Genomic DNA, 13530 nt, shown 5'->3' with positions numbered 1-13530 from the left:
GTGAAGGTGGCTTGTGTAGAGCAAGAAGACGGCTTTTACATGAGGGAATGGGGGATCAGGGAGTGGATAAAAACAGGATAAACAACAGGAGGAGAAATTCTATTAAATTATAAAACATCTCTAAATCCTGTTCTTGAGATCTTCTCACTCCAACATACTACCCAATGGAAACAAATAGTTTTGCATTCACCTCTTCAACACCCCTACACACATTCACAGGCTCACACGGACCCAATTCATAAATGTGGCATACATTTTGATCCCTATATGTCTTCCTGTGCATGGGTGTAAATTTACAACTTTGGGCTATTCTCAAAACGTTCTAGGAGTACGCCTGGAGAGATACGCCACTTTCATCTTTCCGGTCATACTCATGAGACAGTCACATGACTTCCAATTGTTTACTAGTATAGTCCTTTCCCCGTTCTGTACATGTATTTCCCCAGTGCCGAACTGTATGCACAATTCTACTTTCTAGACAGGCTGCACTGCTATGCAAGTGTACATGTCCCCCCCCCCCATTTTATTCCAAACTACTCGGTGGGGAAACCATTTTTCCCCATGGAGAAGCACCTCTACCTGCACCCCGATGAATTATGGAATGTTCTGTTCCCTTACCATTCTGAAAAGAGTTTAACTCTCGACTTTGAGTTCCAGGGTGTTGAAAGGGTTCTAAATAATTTTGTGAATGGCCACAAAATTACACTTTCGGTCTTTCGCAAATTTTCAAGGCAAACCACTCTTTGCACTGTTTACTCACCATCCACTGTGTGAGATTTATTCGTGTATGATACACAGGAGTACATGAATGTATAAAGCCTAGATCACCTTTTGTTAATACCCAACAATGGTAAATCCAGCCATTTGTTATTGCAAAACTACTTTATTGATCAACAATTTCTTTGTGAATCTACTGCCTTCCTTAGTGAATACATTACATGAATGAATATATACAGATATAAGGTCACGTACTGGATACTTTGCGGTATGCTCAGTGTACATTGATCGATTGTATATCTGGGAAAGGCTTTGTGAATACACAGGGGCTTATTTACAAGCCCCTTGCTTGCGCCGCCGGTGCGTCACTTTTAATATGGCAAAATGTGACGTACCGACGGCGCAAGGAGTTTGCAAATAAGCCCCACAGTCTTCTGTTGGAAGTGTGACTTGTATTACAGAAAAGGTAATACAAAGCCAGATTTTGCAGAAGAGCGGCTCGGTGCACTATCCACACAACGCATCAGGTCAATTCTACTGAAATGTCAGATAGGACACAGAGACTTTATTTATTGCTAATATGCCTCCTACTCATTTTATTCCAGGGGCTTTCCTGAAAGCAGGCACAACCTTTTGGAACACCACCTTTTGCCAGTTCAAATGCCAGTGTCTAAACACCAGCATAATCACTTGTCAGAAGCAACCCTGCGTGTCCTATGAAACCTGCAAGCCCGTAGCAAATTACTACAGCTGCCAGGCCACGGGCAAGAAGACCTGCCTGGCCTCCGGGGATCCTCACTTCACCTCGTTTGATGGGCGCTACTTCAATTTCCAGGGCACGTGCACCTACCTTCTCTCTCACTTGTGCCGCAACAACTCCAACCTCACCTACTTCCGCGTCGAGGCCAAGAACGAGAACCGTGGAAATGCAGCAGTGGCGTGGGTCAAGCTTGTGCGCGTGATGACATATGGCAATGAAATCGTCATGAGCAAAGGACTGAGTGGGCAAGTCTATGTAAGTCAAATCATTGTGACTATGAGAGCTACTAACACGTGTAATATACCCCACAGAACCTTTGTACCACTTTCCAACTCAACTTTTGTTTGAAAAGTTTTGCTGTTTTGTACTTTCCCATAATGCTACTTGGTTCATTCTGCACCTCAATCACCAGCTAACACCACATACTTGCTTCTCCAAATATAACTATGAGTCCTTTTACGAAGAGAGTGTCAATCCAGCCTACTTGGCTGGCTTGGTGCCTACTCGGCTCTCTTTCACTTGCAGACAGACAGACGTCTTCCCACTCCCATAGTCACACCAGGGGTCGCAGCAGAGCTCGGACTGCCACCTAGGCTTCCCATTCTTCCAGCAGCACACACCTGAACCACAGTCACGTGGCTCATGTCTGAAAGGTTATTATTCCAATGTGGCTTTTCCATAGACGTGCAAGGGAATGCTGTGCTAATTGAGATTCTTTTCTATGCAATTGACAGTTTTTCTCTGATGTGTTTGGAAAATCGATTGACCAGTCATCTATCCGGCCCATGTTTAATAGTGCTTATAAGTGTCACTTAACTTTCTCACGCTGCCTTCTTTCCTCAAGCTTCATTCAAATTATTTTTGTTCACTTTCAGCTAAATGGCATTAAGGTTCGTCTTCCAGTGACTCTTCTTGGTGGAAACCTAAAGGCTTATCAGACCGGTTTCTCGGTGGCCGTCAGCACAGACTTTGGCCTGGTTGTGACCTACGATGGCTTTTCCCACACAACAGTCACCCTTCTGCCCAACTACGTGAACTCCACCTGTGGCCTTTGTGGTAATTTGAACAGTAATTCTTCGGATGACTTCATGACCCCGAGCGGTACTCAGGCGTCCACTGAGGCGCTCTTTGGCAAGAGCTGGAAGGTGCCGGATAACGATGCTCTTTGTAGAGATGACTATACGGAGCCCACATGCACCAGCCAAACCCAGACTCTGTACAATGCTAGCACCTCCTGCGGCTTGATGAGGCTCACCACAGGCGCCTTTGCGTCTTGTATTCCAGTTCTGTCTCCAGAGAACTTTGTGTCTGGCTGCATTTATGACCTCTGTGCCACTGGAGGGAATCAGTCCACCCTGTGCAATGCTTTGCAGGCTTACACTGAGCGATGCCAGGCACTAAACATCACAGTTGGGCAGTGGCGAAGCTCTGGATTTTGTGGTAAGTGATAACCAGATGGGTGAAAATGAGGTACTTTAATTGCAAAAATGTCAACATTTTTAAATATATATCAGTAACAATGGGCTATTTGTGCCATGTTGGATATGAGCTGAGCTGTTTATGGGATATGTGTTAGTTTTTTTTAGCAATTTCAGAATAAAACAAAACATTTTGTATTGAAAATGTGGCACAACCCACTGAAGGAGATTCTACTGAGTGTGTTGCGTGTGTGTATATATGAGCAACTGATCGGTTTAGTTAATGGCCATATTGTCAGCCACTACGTTGCAGTGAAATAAGTTGTTAAGTTTATTATTGCAGTTCATGTGATGGGACTTGCTTATGTTGGCTTAGAGACAAACATCTGCATCTTTCTGCATCCGTTTTATTTTACAGGAGCCTCCTGTCCTGCCAACAGTATGTACCAGACCTGTGGCACGGCTTGCCCATCCACCTGCTCCGATTCCACTTCCAATCTGTACTGCACCCTGCCATGCCGAGAAGGATGCTTCTGCAACAGCAGCTACATCTTGAGCGGAGGTGACTGTGTTCCTATCAACATGTGTGGCTGCAGAATGAATGGTCAGTACTACAACCTGGGGGATGTGGCCATTGTGACGGACACCTGCAGCCAGAAATGCACCTGCAGTGATGCAGCCCAGGACATGGTGTGCGAAGATTACGGCTGCAGTTCTCTGCAGGAATGCAAAGTTGTGGATGGTGTAAGAGGCTGCTACCCAGGACCCTATGGGATCTGTACTGCATCAGGGGATCCCCACTACAGCTCATTTGATGGTCGCCTATTTGACTACCAAGGAACTTGTAAGACCACGCTCAGCAGGTATTGTGGAGCTGCTGGAAATCTGTCAGACTTTAGCATCCATGTTGTTAACGAGCACCGGACATCCACCAGGGTGGCTTGGACACGATCTGTGGAAATCAGAGTCTATAGCGAGCTGATAACAATAGTTGTCGGTCAGAACAATAAAGTGCAGGTGAGGAGCTAACTCATACACTCTGTACACAGCCATGTGTTATTATCTTTAGCAGAGGTTATTGGAAGCAAATGTTCAGACTGGAATATAATTGAAGCTGTAAATTCATTTGTGTATTAAAATGTATTAGGCACTCATTAAGACAAGTAACTCCAAATGGGAGCTTTATGACGGGCTCCAGAAAGCCAACATGTTCAACCAGGGTATGTCGGCTATCGGGAACTGGATGTCACATAATTGTCTGAAGCTAAACTCCGACAAATCGGAGTTTGTAATTTTCGGCAATCTCTCTCCGGAGTGGTCCCCCCTTTGGTGGCCTTCATCCATGGGCCAGCCCCCAGTCCCGGTCGACAAAGTGAGGAACCTGGGAGTCATGTTCGACAACCGTCTGAACTTCCTTCCACACGCCAACCAGATATCCTCTTCAGCTTTTCATAAACTCAGGCTCATCAAAAAAATTCTGCCCTTCTTACCTGAAAACATGGCGAAAACGCTGGTAAGCCCCCTGGTGCTCTCCACCCTAGATTATTGTAACGCTCTGTTTCTAGGGGCCCAGGAGAGAGTGTTAACAAAAATGCAGTCTATACAGAACGCGGCCGCCAGGCTCCTAGGGCGAATCCCTAAATTCCATCCGGTCTCACCCACCATAAAACAACTCCATTGGCTTCCTGTGAGGAAGAGGATTAAGTTTAAAACCTTATGCCTGGTATATAAGGCTTTACACAACGCTGTCCTAGCGTTCTTCACTCAGAACCTCACCCCCTACTGTCCATCCAGAGCACTGCGCTCTTCCAGCTCCCTGGACCTGGTGATCCCCCGAACTAAATCTGTCAACTGGGGTGACAGAAGATTCCTTGTGGCTGCTCCAAAACTATGGAACACACTGCCTTATTCGATCAAGACCAGCACGTCCTTATGGTCTTTTCGAAAAAAACCTCAAAACTTGGCTTTTTAATCAATGATCTCCTAGTCCCCTTGTTGGCCAAACATTGCAGTTACTTAGCGCCGAGATGCCCACGGGCCTTCGTTTCGCGCTTTACAAATGTTATAATAAATAAATATAAAATAAATGGTGGCCCCTAGAGTAAGCTGCTCGTGTAATTTAAGAGCGAAGGTGTATGTGTTACGTGAAACTCTTGAACCTCTTGTTAGGGTTGGCTGTATCAGACAGAGGTATTAATTAAGGAATACTGGTATTGTTTAAAGAACAGGTCCATTACTTTAGTTAAACATGGCTGTGGTTGAGCACTTACGTGTATTACAGTGAAAGAGATAAATTAATTAATATGGTACGTGCTCAAGCATAGTGTGTGCATATTATATGTTTCAGAAGACCGTTTTTTATGAGACCATGTTTGTTTCTGTCAGTGTGTGCTACAGTCAGGGAATGCTGTGTAAATGTCCAAATAAGTGCAGACTCAGATTTGCATGTTGTTTTTCGTTTCAGTTGAATGAATCACTGGTCAACCTCCCGGTTAATCTGCAGTCAGGGAGGATCCAGGTCGTTAAAAGCGGCTCCACCGCCAAACTGCAGACAGACTTTGGCCTCTCTGTGACCTATGACTGGAGCCAACGTGTGGTTGTGAAGGTTCCCTTGGCCTACTCAGGGCTTCTCTGTGGCCTCTGTGGTGACTTTGATGGCAACAAGAGTGATGATTTCAGGGCTCCCAACGGTATCTTACTTAGCAGTGCAGGAGCATTTGGGAACAGTTGGCAAGAGAGTGATTCTCTGTTTCTCTGCTTGGATACCAACAGCCAGCCACAGTGTAACCTGACTCTGCAAACTCAGTACAGATCCCTACAGTCATGTGGGATAATGGCTGATCCCACTGGGCCATTCAAGGGCTGCAATAGGTTGGAGGATCCCAGCACCTACATAGACAATTGTGTCTATGATTTGTGTGCGACAGATGGTGATACACAGAGTTTATGTGACAGTCTTCAAAGTTACACCCAGGAGTGCCAAAACCGTGGTCTCCCAGTTCTATCCTGGAGGAACCTGACAGGATGTGGTGAGTGCTGCTTGACACCTTCTACATGATTCTCTCCTTCCTCTCTCATCATTGGCCCACTTTTATTGTTAAGATTAAATATCCAGCAGAAAGTTCTCTCTGTACTCATGAAAACAAGCTTTATGAATCAGGCCCTATGTCTGGCAAATGCTTATATTTTAATTCAAATGCCACCATGTTCTGGAAACATATAGCAAAAGAGGCATTAATGCCACTATGTGGTCCTGGAGGTCCATATTTCCTTCAGCTTGATACTTGCTCATACTATAAATGCAAGCATCCCAAGATGTAGAAGAGAATGATAGGTAAGCTGGGGACGGTGGGCCATGCAAACCAGAAAATGCAGCTTGGTGTACTGTTGGCAGCACAATATGAATAAAGCCCCAAACAAACCTTTACATTTATTGATTTGGGTGCTGAAGTAGGGAAGGATGAGTCTGCGGTTAAAGTTGCAATCCAGTATGCCCAGTCTAAAGGCTAGATGAATGTTTATTCAACGACTGTATTACTGTATTTTTACAGATCTCATCTGTCCCAGCAACAGCCACTACGAGCTCTGTGGGTCTTCTTGTCCTTCGTCCTGTGCTGTTCCTAATTCTTCATCCAACTGCTCTACTCCGTGTGCAGAAGGATGCCAGTGTAACAGTGGCTTCATCCTCAGTGCTGATGAGTGTGTGCCCCAGAATCAGTGTGGCTGCACCTACAACAGCCAATATCTCAAGGCAGGCCAGACCTATCGACAAGGAAGCAATTGTCAGACATTGTGTAAATGTGATGGATCTACAGGAACAATCCAGTGCTCAAGCTCCCCCTGTGCATCCACTGAGGTCTGCACCAGCATTAAAGGGGTGTACGGTTGCTATGCTTTACCAGACCGTGTCTGCCGGGCCTCCGGAGATCCTCACTACACCAGTTTTGATGGACAGAGATTTGATTTCCAGGGAACATGCAAGTATGTCCTGTCTGAACTAAGAGGGACAACTGGTTCCCTCCCTTTCTTCAGAGTGGAGGTGAAAAATGAAAACTGGCAAGGTCTTCGTGTAGCTGTAACTACCGAGGTTTTTGTAACAGCATATAACACACTGATCCATCTCCAAAGTGGTAGACGGGGGATGGCGGAGGTAAGAATTTTGTTGTTTGATATTGAACTGTTGTATTATGCTATCCATCTATCTATCTTTATTTATTTCTTTTTTAGTGCAATTTTGTCTAGTGTGGCATCACCCTAAGGCATCAGAGTGTTTTGCAAAAGCACCAGATTACAATATACAAGATCCACCATGTTTGTCAGACACAGGGACCAAAACATTTGCCCTTATGTATATTGAAATTTACATCCCACTGGGCTTGTGTGGAATTTATCTACCCTTCAGTGTCACATAAGATATTTATAAAATCTCACATACCAAACCTGAGATTTGTAAACTATAGTACTTTCTGGATCCTTTCAGTGGTGTATGTTACAACTGAACCTTCTCTTTCGGCTTTCTTCAGGTGAATGGAACTGTTGTGAGTCTGCCAGCTAGCCTCAGTGGCGGAAGTATTATTATCTATCAAAGTGGATCCTATTCAGTCCTAAAAACAGACTTTGGTCTGCGGGTGAACTATGACATGGTCTACAGCGTCTTTGTTACCCTCCCTACTCGATATTGGGGGCAAGTTGAAGGACTTTGTGGGAACTTCAATGGCTTGACTTCTGATGACTTCACCATGCGCAATGGATCCATAGTTAAAAATGCCTTTGAGTTTGGAAAAAGCTGGATGTCAGATGGCAGTACAGGCTGTGACCATGGGTGCTCTGATTCATGCCCTGTATGTGACCAAGATATGCTTAGTCAATCAAAATCTGCCTGTTGGATCATTCAGAACCCAAAAGGTCCTTTCTCATCCTGCCACTTGAAGGTGGACCCAGCTCATTACTTCTCAGACTGTGTCTATGACCACTGCCTCACCGGTGGGAACAGCACAGTCCTTTGCCAAGCCATCCAGGCCTACGTGGCCACCTGCCAGGCTTCAAACGCTAGCATCTCGAACTGGAGAAGTACTAACTTTTGTGGTGAGCATATTTCCTAATATTTTCTATGTGTGTGTATTTATATTTTACAATACAAAACATAGCTGAAAGTAACATTTTAATGATGTCTTTATTTGATAAAGGCCATGACAGGGAAATATAATCTTAGTAAATGTGGTATTAAGTTGTTACTGAGAAATCTAACCACATGAAGAATATGCAGTGTTTTGTAATCACCTGTTAGCTGTAAATAATAGCTTACATATCATAAATAACGCTGGCTGCAATATGCTTGAAGCGAAATCCCCTAATAATAATAACATAATTGGAGTGATTCTTCATGAAGTGGAAAGTGTTGCCACAGAGAGAATGCAGACAATCCTTAAAAAGGTGCCAAAGCTATATATTGCCCTTGGATGAGACCTATCTAAATGTGTTTGTCGATCTCAAATGTCCAAAATGGGATTATGATAAGAAGAAGCAAATCCTTGTCTCCTCATTAAGACTTAACCTTTATGTTCTTAAGTGGCACATGCAAGATCATTTCCCCCCTCAAACAGAAGCCTCTAGAGAAATGTAGACATCCCCCTAGGAAACAGGACGACATATTTTATAGTACAGTTTGTGAACTGTTCCAACATTGAGAAGCACATTAGAGTGGCCATAGACAAGCAGTATTAGGTACTAATAGCCATATTCATCAATCTCCCGTTTTGCGAGGCCCTAATAGCGAATTATAGCGATTCGCTATTAAGGACTCGCAAAACGGGATTCATGTAGGATTAGCAAAAATTATTGCGATTCCTACTGATTCCTTATTTGCGATTAGCAATTTGCTAATCGCAAATAATATTGCGATTTGAAGGGTGCCAGGGGTGTCCAAAGGACACCCTGTAGCACCCCTCAAATGCACATTTGAACAGGTGTTGCGCACACACATGTCCAGAGGACATGTGTGTGTGTAACACGCAAAAGAAAAAAATGCACTAAAGTGCTTTTTACTCTTTTTTTGCAATTTACCACGAAGTCAGATTTCGTGGTAAATTGCGACCAAATATTGCGAATTCGCAATTTCAAATTGGGTGATGAATTGGATTTAAGGAATCTCTATTAGAGATTCCTTAAATCCAATTCCTCGCAAATTTGCGATTTCGGTAATAGCGATTTTTGCATTTGGGATGATGAATCCCAAATGCAAAAATCGTACTCGCAAATGACCAGATTCTCAGAATCTGGCCATTTATGCGCGCAATTCAGGTTGATGAATATGGCTGCAAGTTTCTATAAGTTTTTATTTAATCCTCTTATTATTGGTAAAGGGAAGCCGGTACTCAAGTTTGTGACATGGAATAACATCACAGATCCATCCTGCCCCAAAAGATAAGTGAGTGTGGAGATTGACCTTAACACTCACACACAAATCCTCTCCTTTGCAGAGGCAAAGTTTAGACTGAATAAGCAATCGGTTTACTCTTATATCAACCCGCAAAGCATTATTACCTAGGGTTATCTAAGTAATGATTGGATACCAATAACATCTTAACTTATTGGTGGAAGGTGTTAGTGTTCTGGGCTAATGTCTGAATCAACCTAAGAATAAATCTATATAAACGACATCTAGGAATGTTCATCACAATCCAGAGATCCATCTTATTATCATGACCTGAGTGGTATCACATGATGGGGGTTATGTTCTTAGACTCACATTTATCAGGGCTTTAGGGAATTGGGTTGCTGTTTGAGGGTGGTGAAACTCAACTCAAGCAGCAACCGGAGTCTCTGTCAGGGTGAAACATAAGCAACCCACACATTAAACTGCGCTTAACCCTCTGGGAGGTTCGCACAACGTAGCGAGGATTAACTGAGATGCAATGTCTAAAGTATTTATGCAGGACTTCAAACAGTAATAATTAAGAAACACAAGACAAGAAAAATACTACATCAATTTAGGAAAATATATCAAAATTAAAATACATTATTTGAAAACCAAATAACGAAAATCGATTCAGTAAAACTGGAGATATACAATTTTAAATATTAAAGTGACAATAGTGCCTAGAAACAAAAATCACCAACTGTGGTTATCTGGTTGTGCCGGACCTGGACAAGGTCACAAGTTCAGGCCAACTGCGATGGAGCATGAGCCGGACGCAAGGACTAAGTGAGGCCCACTGAACGAAGTATCAAAAGTCCTAGTTAAGAAGTATTGCAAGATCCGGTACCAAGGATACCTTGCCCAGCAGCAGTACTGAGGAAGCTGCAGTGCTGCAATTAGGTCCGTTGTGCTTCCATCAGTTCTGCCCACAAGATCACAGCTGGGCTGCCAGAGCACATTCAGTCCCACTTCCAAGGGTCGAGGACATGAGTGGTTCTGCTTGGGGGGCAAGGCTCACAGCAGATTGAGTCCAGGCACTAGGTTTAAGGTGGTTGGAGCCTTTACTGTCTCTGAGGCTCTGGTCAGGAAGCCAGCCAACTAGTCCTTTTAGTCACTCAGGTGGTCCTGGGTTCATGATACAGGTCCAGTCCTTTTCACTCAGACAGCAGGATAGCAGTGCAGCAGGACAACAGAATACAGTCCTTTTAGCAGAGAAACACAACACTCATTCTGAGCCTTCCACAGGCCCAGAGGTGCACTGAAGAGCTGATTCTGAGGGTCCAGTACTTATATTTGATGCCACCTTTAAAGTAGGAGATGATTCTGGAGGTTTCTGTCACCAGAGGTTTTTGGACTTTGCTGTCTCCCTGCCCTGGCCATAGCTTGTCTGGGTGTCTGGGGGCACAACAGACTAGTGTCAAACCCTTAATGAGTGTGCTCAGGCAGAGGCTGTGTGATATGCACGTGTAGTAATTGGTGAGAGCTCCACCACCATCAAGTCAGAGATGGATGATCCTGCCAACACATAGGACACGATTGAAAAAGGTAAATGCAGATGTTTGGTCTAAACTTAAACCAAAAGGCTAAGTTTACGACTTTCGTAATTCACAAAGGGCATTTACGAGTACTATCTTTAAGTCCGCACATGAGGATCAGATCCGACCAGAGTTCGGACATGTAAATGCCCATTGTGAATTCTCAGAATTGTAAATTTGGATGTGTGCTCTAAGTTTAGACCAAACGTCTAAGTTTACCTTTGTAAATCGGGCTCCACAACCCCCTTTTTTCCCACTGTCTGGAAGCAGTACACAAAGACCAACTACCAGTTACACCTAGTCATGTGGCCCATGATACAGGCTGCAGACACAAAAAGGTTGGAAAAGAAAAGGCCAACTTTCTAAAAGTGTCATTTTCAGAGGTGTGACTTAAAATCTGACTTTACCATTAAAGAGAGTTTTAAATGCAAACACTTTTGACATACAACTTGATATTCCTATCTGCTCCCAATTGAAAATTATCACTTATTAAATGTAATCATGTAACCCAATGGTATCCTATGGGAGAGTATTAAAAAACACATTTAAGAGCTTTTCACCACCTGCATCCTTCCCTATGGGCTGTTTTGGGTCTACCCTAGGTGTGACATATGTTCAAAGGACGGTTTAGGCCAGTGAAAAAGGTTTATTTTGCCAGGTCAAAATGGCAGTTTAAATTGCACACAGGCTGCAATGGCATGCATGAGACATATTTAAAAGGATACTTAAGTGGGTGACACAATCAGTGCTGCAGTTCTACTAGTAGCATTTATTTCACAGGCCCAGGGTGCATGTAGTACAATTTCAGTAGGGACTTATAAAAAAATTAAATGTGCCAATTGAGAGAGCAGAATCTGCAGAGATGCCTAAGAGCAACAATAATCCAGTACCTTTCAGGGCACTCCTGCATGAGAAATCTTAAAAGTGATGTGATTCGATTATGCATAAACTGACTGTACAGATACTCATAAAGCATATACATGACACTACGAACCCACATTTATGAGAAAAAGGGCATGATTTGTGAAAAATAATTGGTGAAACTGCACACACATTGTGCCTCTGCAAGGCAAAACATAAAAGGCATATTCTACACTATCAATTTTTTAAAAAGAAAATTAGGTCTGCATACCTCATGTGCATGCGCAATTGGAAGCTGGCTATTGGGAACATTTCCATTTAGCAGAGGCAGAATGAGTTTCATGATTCTCAATGAATTCCATCAGACATGCGAATCTAAGTAACACCCTCATGATGGTATTGAGATGTTTCAGCAGTCAGAGATTAAATACTGGAATTACAGTGATATTACATGTAGAGGAAAATGCTACAAACATATTTGTGCAATGTAGCAGTGATATTGCCACCCCTTCGAAAAATACAAATATCAGATAATAAACTTATTAATAAAAAGATATGTTGTGATATAGAACAAGTTGAAATACTGTGATTTATTGGCATAAGTCCTAGAAGAAAATGGACATCAAGTGTACATTGAAAGCACCACGTTAGGAAGTACAATCACACAGTCCAATTGACAGATAATCCAGCTATAACATCACGTGCCAATGTTCTCTCTCAAGGATAGTGTTTGATTTTAAAATACATTTCTTATTTTCCTAGAAGATAACCCGCAGTGGTTTGGATAAATATCAGCATGATATCTTATCGAGAGACTTCCATTTAGTTGTTTCCAAGTGCAGTTGTAAAGGCTATTGCGTGCGTACTGGCATGGTTGTGTTGAGGTAATTCTTGTTATGCTTTTATTGTTTCTAGCCATGCAGTGCCCAGTGAATAGTCAATACACACTTTGTGGGAAGCACTGTCAAGATTTGTGTGCGAGTTCTATGGTGATGCCCAAGTGTGATGCTACCTGCATCGAGGGTTGCGTCTGCAACAGCGGGTTCAAGAGAAGTGGAGATGTTTGTGTCCCAGAATCCCAGTGCGGATGTTCTTATAATGGATTATACTACAATGTGAGTAGTTCCACTATATACCATCTCTATTTAGGGTGCGTGCAAAATATTATATAATTGAGTGTGTACTACCTCTGTAAATACAATCCTCTCATCAAAGTTCCTTCTTACTCAAAAAATGTCTGCATCTACCAAAGGGAAGTACGGATGCATACAGTTTATCAGTGTTTGATAATCGAGCAGCCAGGCAGTGGCAACTCCAGACAATGTTAGGGGAGAGCATACTCATACATACCCACTGGGGCCCTGTTGCTCCTGGTACTACTGCCCCTGGACACTTCAACTCCAGTATTATCAACCAAGGTAGGTTATGAAGGTGCACTGCTGTTCCCTGGTCAATTTGCACAGAACAAGAATCAAAAACAGTACTAGATAGAAATTTGGAACAGATATGTATATATTGTCCATGTTTATTTGTAAGCAGCACATCCAGTTCTGGTTTATATTGTGTATCTTGGGGAACATATTTCGCCTTTTATGACAGGACAAAGCCGAACTAAAATCCTTAATGCCAGCATAGAAAACAGTACTACGTGAAAAGTCTAACCAAGAACCCTAGAATTACCTTATGTAATTACCCCAAACTCTAAATTATAGGATATTTTTGGCCGATTTACAAACGCACAACTTCAGTCCATGACCTGTGGCATCGAAATGTTATTGCTACACCCTAGCCCCATACACTGTTTAGCTCCCATCGCCTAAA

General features: G+C 43.0%; 1 protein-coding gene across 1 annotated transcript in view; it reads left to right on the top strand.

Annotated features, from left to right (window-relative positions):
• Positions 1–13530, top strand: part of LOC147701387 (uncharacterized) — a 194049-nt gene that overhangs the window by 22605 nt on the left and 157914 nt on the right. Inside the window, exons 6-12 of the mRNA XM_086929343.1 lie at positions 1323–1732; positions 2353–2917; positions 3314–3912; positions 5360–5924; positions 6447–7045; positions 7419–7980; positions 12625–12824. Of these exons, the coding sequence (XP_086785469.1) occupies positions 1323–1732; positions 2353–2917; positions 3314–3912; positions 5360–5924; positions 6447–7045; positions 7419–7980; positions 12625–12824 (3500 nt within the window). The remainder of the gene's footprint in view (positions 1–1322; positions 1733–2352; positions 2918–3313; positions 3913–5359; positions 5925–6446; positions 7046–7418; positions 7981–12624; positions 12825–13530) is intronic.

Source organism: Lissotriton vulgaris, chromosome 7 (genome assembly GCF_964263255.1).
Source record: "Lissotriton vulgaris chromosome 7, aLisVul1.2, whole genome shotgun sequence".
Lineage (NCBI taxonomy): Eukaryota > Metazoa > Chordata > Amphibia > Caudata > Salamandridae > Lissotriton > Lissotriton vulgaris.
This window is presented reverse-complemented; position numbering and strand designations above follow the sequence as displayed.